The 18,174-nt window shown below is 40.8% G+C and overlaps 1 protein-coding gene across 5 annotated transcripts in view; it reads right to left on the bottom strand.

Moving 5' to 3' along the window:
* Positions 1-185: 185 nt before the first annotated feature.
* The window catches only part of atp11c (ATPase phospholipid transporting 11C (ATP11C blood group)), a 53,307-nt gene continuing 35,318 nt past the window's right edge, over positions 186-18,174 (bottom strand). Inside the window, exons 14-31 of one of the 5 annotated variants that reach the window (XM_028959968.1) lie at positions 17,765-17,946; positions 17,430-17,501; positions 17,216-17,289; positions 15,736-15,839; positions 14,582-14,763; positions 12,751-13,017; positions 12,352-12,529; positions 12,122-12,224; positions 11,862-12,007; positions 11,445-11,504; positions 10,023-10,150; positions 9,730-9,865; positions 9,186-9,251; positions 9,008-9,111; positions 8,196-8,352; positions 6,313-6,404; positions 4,686-4,711; positions 186-3,315 (exon numbers count right to left, since the gene is read on the bottom strand). In XM_028959968.1, coding sequence (XP_028815801.1) covers positions 6,315-6,404; positions 8,196-8,352; positions 9,008-9,111; positions 9,186-9,251; positions 9,730-9,865; positions 10,023-10,150; positions 11,445-11,504; positions 11,862-12,007; positions 12,122-12,224; positions 12,352-12,529; positions 12,751-13,017; positions 14,582-14,763; positions 15,736-15,839; positions 17,216-17,289; positions 17,430-17,501; positions 17,765-17,946 — 2,049 coding nt within the window. In that variant the 3' untranslated portion in view covers positions 186-3,315; positions 4,686-4,711; positions 6,313-6,314. Of the gene's footprint in view, positions 3,316-4,685; positions 4,712-5,358; positions 5,468-6,312; positions 6,405-8,195; positions 8,353-9,007; positions 9,112-9,185; positions 9,252-9,729; positions 9,866-10,022; positions 10,151-11,444; positions 11,505-11,861; positions 12,008-12,121; positions 12,225-12,351; positions 12,530-12,750; positions 13,018-14,581; positions 14,764-15,735; positions 15,840-17,215; positions 17,290-17,429; positions 17,502-17,764; positions 17,947-18,174 lie in introns of all 5 variants that reach the window. The other 4 variants (XM_028959965.1, XM_028959969.1, XM_028959966.1 and 1 more) reach the window with 4 other exon arrangements.

Here is an 18,174-nt window from a genome sequence, read left to right on the forward strand (position 1 = left end):
TATTTAGAATGTACTTCAACCAGCAATGCAGCAGCCGCAGGGTCAGCAGGAGCTGGTGGGTCACAAACTGCAGCTTCATCACTAACTTCAACGCACAGCTACTTCATTACTGCAGATACACACACAAGCATGCACAAACACACTATCATGCAGAAACAAAGCCAATAAGGACACAAAGGGCTCTCTGTCTGCAAAAGGGTTTTATTACAGAAGAAGTTTCCCACTTGGAACAAAACGGTCTTTAAAGAGGTACATTCAGACTTGAAGGCTGGAGACTGGTCCATATGCATGGGTGGACATTTTTATTCATATATTGGTATATTTTAAATACAGGCATTGTCTAGTTATTCCCTTGGGGTCCAGCCTTCATATCCCCCTGTCCCATTGTTGTTTAAGCTGTTGATTTCTTCACATTTTTTTATATACTTTTGTTATTATTTATAAAAAGTGGCTGTAAAAGTTGCATTAAAAATACAATCATAACAATAGTTTCTTTTATTAAGACAGGCAAATATGAGAACCCAATATATAGATTAAATTGTTTTTTTTTTTTTTTGAGACATTGAAAACAGCTTCTTATGACTTAAAAGACGTGACTCCTCTGGAACATCCAGCACTGAGCAGGAAGTTCGCACCAGTCTAAGCACCGCTGATGGACAACATCGGAAACGGCTGCAAGGTGAGCGAACGTCCCTGTAATTCTCACGGGTCACCATGGCTTGAGGGTGATGTGTAAACCACACGTTCAGTTTGACAATGCTCGGTTCTTGTCAAATCAGTAAGCGCAACAGCAGTGTCAAAATTTAGAAGTCAAATTATTTAGAAACAAAACAGGAAAAAAAAAAGCATCAAGACCTCTATACAACCCCCTTTACCTCATTTACAGTTTTATCGATCTACACAAAACAAAGTGTGTGAATGGACACAACCACATTCTGTCAATAAAGTCCAACATCCACCCCATTTGGCAATATATATATATATATAGTTTAAATTAAGTATAAAATGAAATCTGTATATTGACACAATAGGTTAAATCTGCTTTTACAATACAGTAGCAAAAAAAAGAAAAATGTGAATGTAATGTTGTAACCAGAGGATGTAACATATTCAACACAATAATGAATGGGATTGTATTGAATGATTTACACATAACAAGCACAATGAATGTTTAGCACCAATCAGGCACATGCGATAAAACTATAATAATAATAATGATTGCAATAATAAGGACAATGACTAAACAAGCTTCTTAAATCTGTTTTCAAGGTGTTTTGGTTCCTCTTCTACTTTTGGGGAAAGAAAATGACTGACTCTGAAAACAGAAATTATATTTATGTAGTGGGTCAAATCAAAACAAAACCATGTCATATAAAAAGATCTGGAAATTTCTAGGTGGGGCTGACTGAAAAGTTTCTTCCAAATGATCTTTGAGAGAGACAGAACCACCTCTACAGACTGATGTGTGGGAGTAATTTCTGACAATGTGTGTATATAGTCATTTTCTAAGAATATGGATAGCAAGTGATGCAGTGGCAAATTATGTAAATACATTTAAAAAAAGGTGCGCAAAATTTTTAAATGAAGTGTTGGAAATGGTAAAAAGAGGAATCTGTTCAGCAAGTGACGACTACTAAACCTCATAAGCTGAAGGTAAGCATCTTAGTCATCGCAGACTGATTCTGAAGCAAGATGAAGCTACTGTGGGATAGGATATTGACCTTTAACCCTAGAAGACACTTGAAATAAAGTTAAAAAATGCTATGTATTACAAAGCTTTGTGAGTAAAATTACACATTAATAAATACAATAACCAATCATTGTGTAATTCTTTCAAAAATATTACTGAAATCATGGCAATGGTAAACTGGAATGTGATTAAAAACAGTAGAACAGACAACGAAGGGGATGAAGGTCGGTAGAGATGTCAGGAGGTGGGCAAAGACTCCCTCATAGTGCAGTAGATTGTGATGTTGCCAACGTTTTTGGTTTGAGGTTCATCTCTCCCAGCTTCCTCATGGTTTTTACAAGCAGTGCAGGGAAAGGTGTAGGGGTGTGTGTGTGTGTGTGTGTGTGTGTGTGTGTGCGTGTCGTATTTGCTGCACATGCTTTCAGTAGAACTGGCCTGGCAGAAGCAGGGAAAGAAATGGAATCAAAACCACTTTGAATCAGATAATCTTTAAATTCACTACATTCGATTCCCACTCCCATCCTACATGGAATTTGTTGCCATTTAAATTCCAGCAATGTTAAATTCAATATGAAAACATATTCAAAACCTAATGTATGTATTTACAGAGGCAAAGAATGAGTTCATGTTGAGCAGAGAAAGCCTATGGGCAATAACAATAACATCGTTCTCTGGAGAACGCTCTCATACGGACTTGTCACAGCTCTTTGTTGACCAAGAAATTTTTTGGCTTTGAACACCAACATATAAATTCTCTCCACATACCTGAAACAAAGAACCTTCACCTGAAAAGGAAAAAAAACCCACAGTGCAGTGCTGAACCCCCCTGTGCTTTAAGGGGGGGTGCAGATGGCACAGTACACAGCATGTTGTTGAAGGCAGCTACTCAACCCCCAAGGGTCAAAGCCCTCAGTGCAGCATCTTAACACAGAGCTTGACATGCCGCCATCTCTGGCATCAGTGGAGGGAAAGTCACACTACGGTCACAAAACTCTCTCAGAGTCACAAGTTGATTAGGACCTGGTGGACCAGAGGAACACACAACTAAAAGAAAACAATTTTAGCAGAAGGAAGGAGGAGGGATATAAATATAAATAGTTTTTTTTTTTTTTAATCGTATGAAGCATGAAGGGGGATAAAAAAAAAACGAAAAAAAAAAACAAGAAAGTGCATAAGGAGATGGAATGTGGCTTTAGCCGGGTGCTTCCACTTGTGCGGAAGGGTAATATGGACCAATGGCAAAGAGGACGGCTTTTTTTTTTTTTTTTTATGCGAGGAGGATGAAGGAATAGTTAGGAACAAAAAAATAAATAAACAGGTCGCATGCCTTCCATTTGAGTTAAAATGGAAAAAAGAGAGAGACGCCATAACATGCTGTGAGGACCAGCAACACGGAGAGAACGACATGCTGACATGGATGGAGGAGGTGGATGTGTCCAGTCTTCCTTTTTTTGGTTTCCTGCTTTCTTTGTCTTTTTGTTCCTTTTCCTTCTTTGTGACCAGGCAAGGAAGGTGATAAGTCATAGTGGCCAGTGCTGGGTCCGGTGACAGCCAGGGAGATGCCCCACCCCCTTTCAGTCCCTCTCCTTTAGATTCTTGTAGGACAGTGGTGTGACTGCAGCGACCTGTGAAAAGAATTGACTCTGCTAAATACATATATATCAGCATAAAAAAAATCTAACACATATATATACACCAAACAATCACAACATCATGACCACTGGCAGGTGAATAATATTGATGTGGGTGGCATACTGAGTTCAGCAACTTTGACAAGGGCCAAAATGTGATTGAGAAGAAAGGAAGCAGACAAGGAAATCTTGGGTCCTTGCATTTTAGTGCTCAATTGCAGCCCTTCATGGAAACAATTGCCTCATTCAGAACAATAATGTGCCACTGCCACACTGCAAGTGTTGACTTGGTCTCCAATATCTCCAGTTCTCAATCCAATGAAGCATGTGAGGGATGTGCTGGAAAAACAAGTCCAATCCAGCAGGATTTAAAGGATCTGCTAGATCTAGTAGAGTCCATGCCTCAACAGATCATGTCTGTATGGACATGACTACAAAATGGAGGCAGACGGTCATAATGTTGATCAGTGTGTATACATATACAGTACAGGCCAAAAGTTTGGCCACACCTTCTCATTCAATGTGTTTTATTTTCATGACCATTTTAGATTCTCACTGAAGGCATCAACACTTTGAATGAACACAAGTGGAGACCTGGAGATAGTCACCGGACCTAAACCCAATCGAGATGGTTTGGAGTGAGCTAAAGTGAAGGCAAAGGGGCCAACAAGTGCTAAACACCCCTGGGAACTCCTTCAAGACTGTTGGAAAAGCATTTCTGGTGACTACCTCTTGAAGCTCATCGAGAGAATTGCAAGAGTGTGCAAAGCAGTAATTTTGAAGAAACTAGAATATAAAACATGTTTTCAGTTTTTTCACCTTTTTTTTTGTTAAGTACATAACTGCACATGTGTTAATTCATAGTTTTGTTGCCTTCAGTGAGAATCTACCAATGTAAATGGTCATGAAAATAAAGTAGAATGAGAAGGTGTGTCCAAACTTTTGGCCTGTACTGTACAAAGACACCCCAAAAATCTTTAAATGAAACTAACAGCACAGAAATAAATTGCCCGACTTTAAGTAAATACATTCATGGACTGATGAACCGTTCAGTAACCCATCAAACATACAATGATTGGCAACGCCCCTGCACAAACACAAGCACAATCATGGCTCCCCACTAAAGCAGACGTTTCACCCTGGAGCAGGGCGGTTAGTTTAATCACACACAGACTTGGAATCATCCATTCAGCTCCACGGCCCAAATCCGGGCGTGTTCACGCAGCCCCTCAGGGTACTAGTGCCGAGTCCAGATCAGACGGGTTTTTTAGGGTCTGTTCCTGGATCAGCACTCTTACACTCAGAGGCATGGTGAAAAAAAATACCAGCAGTCGGTTACCGGGGATCAGCCCCGTCTGCGTTACCTGGCAATGAGGGAGTCCTCTGAAAGCTGGGAGGGAGAAAAAAGCAGGTTTAAAATTCCGTGAGAGGCGGAGACATACAAAAAACAAAAAAAAAAAAACAAAAAAAAAAACACGTTAGTACAAAGAAAAGAATCAGCGGCGGGACACGGAGCGTCACGCATTCTCTCCTCAGGACAGGGACACAAACACGCCATGCAGGGTGCAGAGATGAATTAGCCAGCTACAAATCACCATGAATGTAAAGCGAGGGACGCCGAATTCACACACAAGACACGACCACCACGATCGGAACCACAAACCACAGTGTTGGCGATGAGAGATGGCAAATTTAACAAGGACTACACACAGACAAAGCCACCCATTCATACTCCTGATAGTGCCCCAACCCCCTGGATTAATTTAATTAGGAAATAACAGGAGCATGTGCAGCAGTTGGCCGAAAAGAGCATTTTCTGGATCTTCATTTGAGGGGTTGGAAGAAGCCCATTTTAAAAACATTACATATAAAAATGTATATAAAAATAATATGATAACTGTTGGTGGCATTAAGAAATGCCTTTTCAGCCAACCACACCCAAGAGGAAGAAGGCTGTCCAGCTCCATGTTTTGAGGCCACGGGGACGTGTTAACAGGCTGCACAGCCCTGATTGAAGGGGAAGGGCGTTTCTTGTACCTGGTCATCTGACAGTATTGGACTCGTCTGAAAAGGTTCTCATGAGCAGGGGTCTGGCTGAAGCCTGGGTAGACTGTTGCCCCCCCACACTTGACTGCCCTGGATTTTTCTGCAAGGGTGAGGCAAGAGACACTTACACACATGCACACACACACACGTTCACAGACAGCAGGAGCCCAAACTAACACACTAGCTTCTTCAACCTGGACAGAACTTGCTCATGCTGGTCTATGACTTGCTGAAAATGAAAAATGTATGACCCCTGACTGCACTAGGATACAGATACAGCAGAATGGTGACACCAAGCAAAACTTGGGGTGGTGGTAGCATAGTGGGTTAAGCACAAAGTCACAGGCTCGTACCCCACCTAATACAATTGTGCACCCGAGAAAGACACTTAACCCTGAGTGTCTCCAGGGGGACTCTCCCTGTAACTGATTGTATGTCACTGTGATATGGGAAGCTGATAAATGCCAACATAAATGTCAACATGTATGGACAACTGGTCCTCACCAGTACACACACACACACACACATATATATATATATACACTAGGCCTGCTGGCAGATTGAACATGTGAGCAGACATGCAGTGTCCTGTCAAGGTCTGCAAGATGTGGAGCATTCACCTGGGTGAGCATGCAGTGGGAAGGACGGTTTGCTTCTCCACACACACACACACACACACACACACACACACACACACACACACACACACACACACACACACACACACATTCTGACCACCACCACCAAAAAATAAATAAAAAAATCACGCTGTGTGTCCAGCATCTTCAAACCGCACCACCTAGACAGAAAAAGACCAGACTTGACGCTGACCCCACAGCCCCCCATGAGAAGGACAGAGAACCAAGATGCAGGGGGAGAGGACAGCAGCAGGCAGGACAAACAGGCAGGCAGAGGGAAACAGGGTTTGGAAACGGAAAGAGAGACCTTCAGTCACTCCAGGAGAAGCTGTGAGTGCTGGCAGTCTGTGACAGCATGAAGATAGTAGAGGTCCCAGAGTTAGGAAGGCGATGCTTGATCTACGGCCGACGTGGAGACACAGAAGAAGGGAAAAGGAGAGGCGGTAAAGCAGGAAGGGAAGAGAATCCAATAAGAATCCAAGAAGGTTGGGATACAACAGAGATGACATTCCTATTCCTGGAAAATAATCTGGCAGAGTTTAACCCTTTATGTGTGGGCTAATAGAACACAACACACTGCAGATCCTGTGACACTCAGAATGTAACCGTCCCATCACAACCCCTGGGACACCAGACAAAAAAAATCAACATACAACTTGCTAAGCATAAATTTAAGGTAATTTATTGTAATGTTTAAATATTTATAAATTAATTGCAGCAATTAACACATTAAATGTTACAATGAATAAATCGTGAGTCCTCCCATTTTTGCAGCGGTGTGTCTGAATGTGCCCGAAAACTTCTTTACTTTACATTTTCATCGTTACGTAGAGTTTTATATATAAAACTAAACACTGACACCATTTGCACATTGCATCAATCTCCGCCCTTCTCTATTTATTTGAAAATAATCCAATCAGGTCAAGCCTGTTTTCCTCATGTCTGCCTTGGTATCAACCAGACGACCACACAGTTCCAGGTTCAAACCCCACTTACTACCATACGTGTCTCCAGAGGGACTGTCCCTGTAACGACTGATTATAACGACTACTCTGTGTTGAAGTTAATCGTATAATCAATGCACCGAACACAATCGATCACATCACAATGACGTTGCTTGGGGATTTTCTGGCGGCGGTACTAAAAATCTCGTAAAAAAGTAGTGCCGGTAATGACTGTGGCGGCCTGATCTACAGAGCACACCGCCGCTTCGGGTCGGAGTTTCACGCTGCGCGGCGCGGCACCCGGCGGCCGTGACGTATTTTCACCCGACCAATAGAATCCAATTCTACCACTTCGAAACACACGCGGGAACGGAGGAAAAGCTGACCTACCTCTGAGCGTCCAGAGGTCTACAACACGTCTACAACACCGGGAGTTTGGAAAAACACGAATATTTTCGGTCCGAAAGCGGCTTTAGATTTTCTACACTGAGCAGAAAAGCAGTCTGTGTTCAGTCCGCGCCGCGCTTTCACTGTACACAAGTCTAAATAGTCCCATCAGTGTCGTGTGAAATGGGATGTTTAGGTTGACTCAGTTGAATTAAATTGTTTTTTAAAATAATTCTGTAAAGAATATTGTTTAAAATGCCATAATAACGTCAGAGTTGGATTTTTTACACTCAGTATTGCTGTTAACTGTATATTTGAATAAAGGTTTTGACATGCAACTGTTTACCAAATTCTACCTGAATTAATAATAAAAATAAAACAAAATGTTAATAGAAAGGTATTAGACATAAAAATATATGATTGTTCTATACATAAGGTATATAGTTACATCAAATTGTTTATAATTACTAATCTTATTTAAATTAATATTGATAATAGAGGCATTGAATGGAATCTTTGTATTGTTCTCTTTCAAAGCCTGTAACATTTTTAAAGAAAAAGTCTTATTTCTATGCTGTGACTGAGTTGATAAAAACACTGAAAAACTGGCACTGTCTGCCAAATCCCATGAATGTAAATGTTGTAAGACACTTTGGATAAATGCTGTAAATTAACTAAATGTAATGAAATGAAACAACTGATCATAAAACAACAGTGAACATTTCATTCTCTAAAAGCAGACCTTGAGGTGTTCTTTGCTGCCACCTCTAAACGTTCCTGAAACCAGAACAAACCTCTAATGGAACAGAAAATGAATCTATAAACAGAAAGGAACCACGTGATTATGTGCTTTGCGTACCTGTCTCCGGTGGGGTCCTCTGGGTTTGCGGAGTACCAAGACCAAGATTTCAGGAAGGAGACTGAGGAGGATGAGGAGGATTATCACCAGCCAAGCTGAAACCGAGCTCAGCATGTTGGCAAACACAAAATACAGACGCTGCTGCTGCAGGAATGGCCTGGTGAAGAAAGAGCATGTATTGGTCATTAAGTAATGAGCAGCCAAGAGCACGACTTTCCAACACTGTGAGCTAGAATTTTTAAAGACATGCAGAGATGCAATGTGATCATTCCATCACAACTACTATATCCTTGAAAATAAAGTAGCTGTAAGGAGGTCCATATGAAATGATCCATTCATTGCTCATTCACTTACACTGTGGTAAATGTGGATGCCCTTGACAGTCTTTGCCATTTCATAACTTTTCTAAGATCGTTTCAAATCACACTGTGGCATGAAACTAATAAACTTGGGCATGACAGTCTGTACAATGTAAAAGGCATGCAGACTAAAAAATAGGATTTATTGTTATGCCACGTAGTATTATATTTTGTCTTATTGATAAATGTCATGTTGCATTTTTATTGTGTAATGACCATTCTATATTTCTGGAATTTCTGCAGTGCTATCAATATCGTGATGACCGGCCTTGCAGAACCACCATTTAAGACACAAACAAAGAAACAACTACAAAAATAGTATATAAAGAGTACTTATGTGAGATTAAACACCAGATTATCTCATCACATTGGGTTTCTTCCCCAAATTAGAAAATGATCAAATTTTTATAGGCAAAATAGTTTGTTATGCTGGGGAAAAAAGGGCCATCTTACCATATGATCCCACCCCAGAAGAAACTGAAGAACACGTAGAAAGCTAGGGAGCCCCAGATGACCAGGTGGTTGATCCAGGTCCAGTGCCGTGTGTCCAGAGCCAACTGGCAGAGTCAATAATAAAACACTTTTTTGTCATATTTCCTTCTTAAAAGAAGAGCCACTGGAGGCAACTTACCTTTAACGTGACTGTGAACACAAGAACGGTAAACACGATTGTCCCATAGGACCAGTTTCCAAAAACCTGCAGTAAATACAAACAGAACATTTTAATGACTCTTACAGTAAGGACTAATATAAAATAATAGCCCTGCTATTGCATTATTAATGACCACTTTTTAAAATCTACCTTTCAAATTTCTATTTTATATAAACTGTTCAACTGATTGCTTTGATTACATCAAATCTATAAGGAATTTTCACAGTCCTGTACTTTATGATGATGGGATAGATGAAGGGACATAGTGGTCCTGACATGAACAAGAGGAATAAATAAGAATGACTGGTAATTTCCCAAAAAATGAAAAATCCATTTTACAAACAGAAAATGTCTACTATTAATCACAAAGTTTTCATCTTTTTCCCCATGCTTTTCCCTGACTGAGAAACTGTTATTGGCCACAACTAATAACAGATATTAGATGACTGAGGGGTAAATAAGCATTGTAGTCAGAACTGAGTTTTATGTGGGTCAGTGTATGATCCTGATGTCAGTCTCTCACCTGACCGTTGTCCTGCAGGGCTGGGTTACTGAACAGGCAACGCACCCCAAAGAAGAACAGCAAACCATGGAAGATGCCCAGGGTTGTCCAGTAGAGGAATGGGCCCCAGCGCAGTGTTGCATTCTTGGCAACTTCACTGTGGAATGGACAGGATAACAAAAACAATTAAGTTTCGAAATATATCCTATTAAACTCATGTTCTGATAAATTCTGTGTAGTAAATAAGTATGTTTATAAAATGCATACTTTAATGTAGCCTAAATAGTTTGTTCCTGCACTCTGGTGACCCCTACCGGTACAAGCTGGCGGTGTCCATCAAGGACTCAATGGCTATGTGCTGCTCCAATAGGCTGTAGGCCAGGATGGGCATAGAGGTGAAGCAGATGTTGTACATCGTCAGATAGGCTGCGTCGTACAGGGGCTGGGGAGGCGGGGCAGGGTCAGGGGCAGCCAGGGGTTAATAAACACAAACAGGAACGGGCACACACAAAAACGCACTACAGCCACAGACTACACAACAAGAGGGGCGACTGCTTCAGCCTCCATCTGGTTGCTGTGATGGTTCCATGCAGTCACCACATTTTGCAGGATGATATATATACAAACACACAAATACACATCTACAGCCACACATAACTGTTACAGGAAACGCTGCTGCCACTATAGAGCATCTGATTAATTTGTTACATTAAGCCAGTGGCACAATAAAAAGAACGTGGCAGATTTCAGCAGTTATGGCGTGAGTAAAGGCATTGCTTAAAAATATATTGACATGAGAGAGTCATGTTCAGTTCTTATGCCGGTTTGGAAAATAACCAATAAATACCATTAAAACAGTTACTGAAATATTATACATTTATTCTAGTCATTGCAAATTTTGATAGAGTGGATGGTTTTAAATGTTCTAGTAAAGTCTCAACAAGACTGTCTAAAAAAACGAAGGTTACAATACAAACAAAAGCGAAATCTAAAAACATTATATAAAATATTAATTTAAATTAGGTTTTATTTTATAAGAGTAACTATTATATTTTTAAGAAATATTATTGAAACATTTATTGAAATGATTATTTTAGAAATTTTAATATTTTAAAACAATCAGTGAATTTTCATTGAGATTATGCAAGATTATGCAAGGATGTATAAAAAAAAGTGTGCGGAAAATATTGTAATTTATGGGATTTTAAAGATATTCAATTGTTTTATTCAATTTTGTTTCATGTTTTCTCACTCTTCTTTAACATTGCAATATTTTTCTTTTATGTAATTGCTGTATATTACAATTTGGTGATATAAATGTATTATTTGGATGATAATTTTTATTAATATAACAAGCTCACATATTCATTTCTACCTGTACTGAACTGAATCTGTCTGTAATCCACTTTTAAACTGTTTAATTAATGCATTTCTTCAAATTAATAAATGAATCACTAACCACACACAAAAACTTAAATGAAAACCTAAATGAAGTTTCTTTTTTGATGCATGATACATTACAACAGATGAGTTTAGGTATTCATATTAATAATGTTATACATAGCTCGGTGTGTTATATCTATGTTATATATATATCAGGTGTCAGTCACTCAGGGATCAGAGAAAGGGTAGGATGAAAACAAGGAGAAGAATAACTAAGGGAGCCACACATAGGCTTTTTCAACTGTCTGAGCACCATGGACGTTTTTTCCATGGGCCTGAGCCTTCATACTCACTTGCTGGGAATATCCGCAGAAAAACTGGTACAAGAACTGAGGTAAAATGAAGCAAAGGTTCTGAGGAGGTAAGAAGAGGGGAAAAGCTGCGTAAGGACAGTTTAAAAATGCTTTGATCAACTTTCATGTCATTCACGACTGCGGCTCTTCTGAATATCAGGGGGTGAAGCCACATGAAAGTACATAAGTGGCGCTCAGAGCCAGAAATACATGATACTACATCTCAATTAGAGGCGGTCTGAGAGACGTTCCAGGAACCCAGCAAGCTTCCAGGCATCAGACCTTGTCACGCTATGAACAAAAAAACAGGTTCACAGAGCTGTTCAAAGTCAGAATGCCGCCACGATTTGACGGGACGAGACGAGACTCGTTTCGATAACCTTCATCGAGCTGGATTTGTTCACGGATTTCTCTCACCTTGTAGAAGAAGTACTGCACCAGGTGGGCGATGCGGACGTAGTAGAGGTGCCCATGTGCGAGCAGCAGCTTCTTTAAGTGTTTGAGTTTGGGGATGGCGTAGTCGCTATTTCGAACAGCCTGCCGCCCTTCCTTCCCCTTTATACCTGCGGGCAGGATTGAAGTGGACAGTGTAGACAAAACGGTGTATTTAAAAGGGCCAATATCTTACTGCCAAATTGTGTTTCTGTGGTGCAACTGATCAGATAAAAGCAACTTACCGATACCCACATGTGCTTCCAGAATCATACTGACATCGTTGGCCCCATCCCCAATGGAAAGGGTGATAGGAGAGCCTTTCGAGTTCTTCACCATTTTTACAATCTGAGCGAGCAATAGAAATAAGAATTCTGGACATGTCCATAATCTGGCAAACAGCGCTCTCTCTCTCTCTCTCTCTCTCTCTCTCTCTCTCTCTCTCTCTCTCTCTCTCTCACACACACACAGCCACCTGTGCCTTCTGCAGAGGTGCCATGCGGCAGCAGAGGACGGCGGTGCAATTCTGGCAGATCTGCAGGAACAGGCTCTTGTAACGGGTGGAACTGGCCTCTGGAGAAGAGTTCAGCACCAGCGAGAGCGTGGCACCATCAATGATGAAGCCGTACTCCTGGCTGGCTGTTACCCAGCTCCTACGACATACATGGGATAATTCATTTATAATCACCTGGTAAGGTGAGAAAAAGAACGCATTTTCTTATCCAAAATATCATACAGAGATGTGATATTTAGGTTTAAATTCTATTAGCATATGAAGGACTGAATTTATGTACATTGTTCACCTAATTACCACTAAATGGCAATGAGAAATGACACACAGATTAGGCACAAATGTGTTTCCTCACAAGCTGACCTTCTGACCCCGAGCTTGGCAGGAGGGGCATCCTGCACGGCCTTCTTGTGGTACTCCAGCAGCAGCTCATGCAGCCTCTCCTCACGCTTGCGACCCCCATCCTCCAAGGTCCTCACAGTCAACTCCAGCAGCTCTGTGCCTCTCTGGAACAGCCGACAGGCGTAGCAGGTGGACTTGGCTGTCTCCATCTTGTCCCCAGTAAGAACCCACACCTTAATTCCAGCTTCTTGTAGGGCCTCCATGGTCTCTGCTGCTTCCTCCTGCAGTCTGGTTGTGGTTTAGAGAAGATACAGGTACATCTCATTGCCGCAAAAAGATGGTTCTTGAAGGTAGTAGAAGTGTGAATCTTCACTGGTCTAACGTTTCGATTACAATTATCAATGAATTAAAATTATTTTATTCAAATTATTTTTTCTAGATTACTTCACATTACAGTGGGTATGGAAAGTATTCAGACCCCCTTAAAATTTTTGCCATTGACATTTTACACCTGGATTTGGGGATCCTCTGCCATTCCTCCTTGCAGATCCTCTCCAGTTCTGGCAGGTTGGATGGTAAACGTTGGAGGACAGCAATTTTTAGGTCTCTCCAGAGATGCCCAGTTGGGTTCAAGTCAGGGCTCCGGCTGGGCCATTCAAGAACGGTCACAGAGTTGTTGTAATGCAACTCCTTCATTATTTTTGCTGTGTGCTTAGAGCCATTGTCTTGTTGGAAGATAAACCTTTGGCACAGTCTGAGGTCCTGAGCACTCTGGAGAATTTTTCGTACAGGATATCCCTGTACTTGACCGCATTTGGAACAAGTTGTCCTGTCCCTGCAGCTGCAAAACACCCCACAGCATGATGCTGCCACCACCATGCTTCATTGTTGGGACTGTTTTGGACTGGTGATGAGCAGTAACTAGTTTTCTCCACACATACCGCTTAGAATTAAGGCCAAAATGTTCTATCTTGGTCTCATCAGACCAGAGAATCTTATTTTCCACCATCTTGGAGTCCTTCAGGGTTCTGGTCGTCTTCCATTTAAGGATTATGGAGGCCAGTGTGCTCTTAGGAATCAGCTGAATTTTTTGTAACCTTGGCCAGATATGTGCTTTGCCACAATTCAGAGAGTTCTTTTGACCTCATGATTATGCTCCAACATGCATTGTGAGCTGTAAGGTCTTAAATAGACAGGGGTGTGGCTTTAATAATCAAGTCCAATCAGTATAATCAAACACAGCTGGACTCAAATGAAGGTGTAGAACCATCTCAAGGACGATCAGAAGAAATAGACAACATGTGAGTTAAATTTATGAGTGTCACACCAAAGGTCTGAATACTTAGGACCATGTGATATTTTCTGTCTGAATACTGTCTGAAAACACAAGTCTGTGTTTTTCTGTCAATAAGGGGTGCTGTGCGTATATTAATGAAAGAAAAAAATGGATTTAGCAAATGGCTGCAATGTAACAAAGAGTGAAAAATTTAAGGGGGTCTGAATACTTTCCATACACACTGTATGTTTTCAAAAACGTCAGCGAGACGAGTTGAAGCCTTTGGCAGAACCAGGCGATTTTCTGGCATTCGTGTAGTCAGGTGATTGTGGACCAACATCTAAAGTTCATCTGATGAAATCAATTAAGTTGCTTGCACTCAGATCACCAAGCAACATCATTATGATACAGCAGATTATGTTCTGCACTTCATCAATGCAGAATCATCCACATCGATTATTAGATTAATTTAAACATCCCTAATAGAAAGTGCTTTTACCACTGCATGATGTTAGGTGTTGTTAAAGCCTTTAGTGTCGGGTTTGTAAGAGTCTGTGATGGTCTAATCCCCCTGACCTGTCCTCCACAGCAGTCGCTCCAATGAGACTCATTCCTGTCTCCACCTGGTTGTAGACGGCCATGAGCTTTTCCTCTCGGTCTTGCAGGGCCAGACGAGCCTCCCTGAGCTTGGCATCCACCTCCACATACTCCTCTGTACACAGCTGCTTATAAGCTACGCAAAGTGTCCGGTAACCCTCCTGAACACACACATAAAAAACCACACATACCAAATAAACACACTCTATAGAAAATATGACTAAAGCTTGCTTTAACACTTGCTCTCTAATCCAAAATGATTATAATCAGCAATAAAAATGCTACTTTTTATAGGCACACCTTCTCATTCAATGTGTTTTCTTTATTTTCATGACCATTTACGTTGGTAGATTCTAACTGAAGGCATCAAATCTATGAATGAACACATGTGGAGTTATGTACTTAACAAAAAGTGGAGACCTGGCCTCCACAGTCACCGGAACTGAACCCAATCGAGATGGTTTGGGGTGAGCCGAACCGCAGAGTGAAGGCAAAGGGGCCAACAAGTGTTAAACACCTCTGGGAACTCCTTCAAGAGTGTTGGGAAACAACATCTTGAAGCTCACCGAGAGAATGCCAAGATTGTGCAAAGCAGTAATCAGATCAAAGGGCGGCTTTTTTGAAGAAACTAGAGTATAAAACGTGTTTTCAGTTATTTCACCTTTTTTTGTTAAGTACATAACTCCACATGTGTTCATTCAGTTTTTATGCCTTCAGTAAGAATATACCAATATAAATGGTCATGAAAAAAGAATACACATTGAATGAGAAGGTGTGTCCAAACTTTTGGCCTGTAATTTCAAAAACTTTAATGAGCCTTAATACCTGTTATCAATAACAAACCAATTCGAGAAATAAAAATACAAAAATGTACAATAAACTGGTGGCATAAATGTGCAAATCCTGAAACGACTACTTTGTTTGACCAGCTTTTTTCCCCTTTAAGGTGAAATGTACACGTTATAGCTCACTTTACAGGGGGAAAAGGGAACAATCTTTTTTTTTTTTTTTACAAAAAAATCTTATCCTTAAGAGTCACATTTTTAAACACCAAGCTATTAATTTTTTCAGGCACCTCTTATCACTCTAATCACACACAAAGTGCTTGCAGCAGTCTGCGAGAAGGTCGTTACCGTGGCGTTGCGCTCCACGTGCACACGGATGCGATCCACTTCTTCCGATCGGACCCGGGGAAAAATTGACGAGTCAGCCCCTTTACAGAACAGCAGTGTTTCACCTGGGAAGAATGAAACATCAGTCATTCATGAACACAGGTAGGCACTTCACAGGTTTTCATAAACAGCTGACGCCTACAACTTGGAACTTTAAGGAATCAGTTTCTTCATTAGGTCTCAGTGCCAGCCATTTTTCTGTATAAACATGATCATCATCAGATATCCAAAAATCACTGATCTGTCTAGAGAGCAAATTATCCAAAAGAATGCAAACATCTAGATTTAAAAGTGATTATCATAAGTGAGTAAATGTTGTAGCATATAATGGCGGTTTTGGAAAACCCAGGATAAGGTTATTTGGGGAAGTTGTGGCCTAGCGGTTAAGGAAGCGGCCACGCAAATCTGAAGGTTGCCACTGAGCAAAGCACATTTCCCACAAAATATCATGGCTGCCCACTGCTCACTAAGGGTGATGGGTTAAAAGCAGAGGACACATTTTTTGTGTGCACTGTGTGCTGTGCTGCAGCCTTTCATAATGATAATCACTTTACTTTCACTTCACTTATTTCAGGCATCATTCTGGAAATGGTTACAATACAGAGGCCATACTCAAAGATGCAGAATCAGAAACCCAGCCTGGATTGAACATAAAAGACCAGAGATGAGCCACAACAGTTTTGGAACAAAGTTTTGTTGACCAATGAGACGAAGATTAACTACTAGTGTCGAAAAATAATGGATCTGCTCATGAACCTACACATCCCTGATGCTCCCTGAAATATGGTCTATTCAACACAGAACTTAATGGGGAGGAGAAATGCAAGGTCCATGTCAATGACTGGATCTTAACCCAATGAACGTGCATTTCAACTCCTGATGGGAACACTGAAGGAAGATCCTTAAAAAACATCTGTTAAGTGCAGTGATAAAAGCCAGGAAATCTTGTAGATTGTGGGTTTTATGCACTTCATGTTAACAAAGGCTACAAGAATATAGAGCATTTTAACTTCTTGTGTTCTGTTCTGTTTTCACCTAGAGAAACCATAGTGGAACAGAAGAACTACTTCCCCCCGGATGAATAAAGTTTTCTGATTCTGAAAAACGAGTTGGTTTGATACAAAATGTTCTGCATCTAACTGTAAATACCAATTAAAACAAATGGAGACTCCTTTTCATATTATTGTATGTAACGCACACCAAAAAATTTGAATTTTGTCTAGATGTTCCAGGACTTGTCAGGGGACTGTACGCTGGGTAAAATACAGAGGTCATACTATGATGGTTACACCAGGCAAATGAGGGTCAACACTGATACACAGAGTCCTATTTGTCATGCACTGTCTTCTACTTTTAGACTGAATGACCTACATCCAAAGATCTTCACTGAGAGCCACAGAGGATAAGCAATGCCACGTAATGACAGATTCACAGCGCTCACCTGCTTTGGATCTAACTATCACGCTCATACGACGACGAACAGGGTCAAAGTTCAGCACATGAAGCAGTTCATACCTGCAGAAAACACCATTGACACCAACACACCATGAATCCTCATATACTTCACAAGCAAGGCATATAAGAACAGCACAACAGAAGTTATCTAATAATGACTCATAATAAAAGAAGGCAAAAGCCAGCGAATGGAGACTTACAATTCTACATCATTCTGCCGGTTTCTGATTTTCATCGTTTTGCTGTCCAGACCGAGAAAGGTAAAGCCATATCTGAAGACAGTAACAAGGCAAGAGTTACCCTTGTAAATGAATACATATAATACACAGCAAATACAAGTCAAAATCTGATAAGCATGTCAAGATTTTCAAAGGCAGGAGGGCAGAGTTTCATTTTACACTTGTGACCATAAAGAAGAACTTTAATTTCTTTGGAGGATCTTAACAAAAAAAAAACCCTGCCGAGTTCTGCTACAGCCGAGCATTATAATAATCCTCAGGAATATTCAAACAGATCAAGAAATAAACATTCTCACTTCATAGCTCCCATTACAAGGGCCACTTCGTCAGGAGAGGAGGCGATGAAGCCCTTCTGCTGCTCCGTTGGAGGTAGAAGTCCATCAATCTGATCCTCAGAAACGGTCTCCATGTCTCCTGCCTCCTTTACCTGCACCGTGTGGCACAGACACAGCGCCCGCAAAAACAGCTCCTCCTTCTCCTGGAGACACAAATCAACACCCAACATATACAAGTGACGTTAACAGTTCACTTACACACACACTGTAATTTTGATCAGTGTCCACATCGACCCCATAGAAAACAATGCGATTCGGCATGTTTGGTCTGTGAAGGACTTTAATGAACTCAGTAGACAGAAATTAGTCACAGTGGCGGAAAATGTAATACCATGTAATCATGTGTCAAACTGACCAACTAAAAGATTTGA

This window comes from Denticeps clupeoides, chromosome 18 (genome assembly GCF_900700375.1).
Source record: "Denticeps clupeoides chromosome 18, fDenClu1.1, whole genome shotgun sequence".
Taxonomy (NCBI): Eukaryota; Metazoa; Chordata; class Actinopteri; order Clupeiformes; family Denticipitidae; genus Denticeps; species Denticeps clupeoides.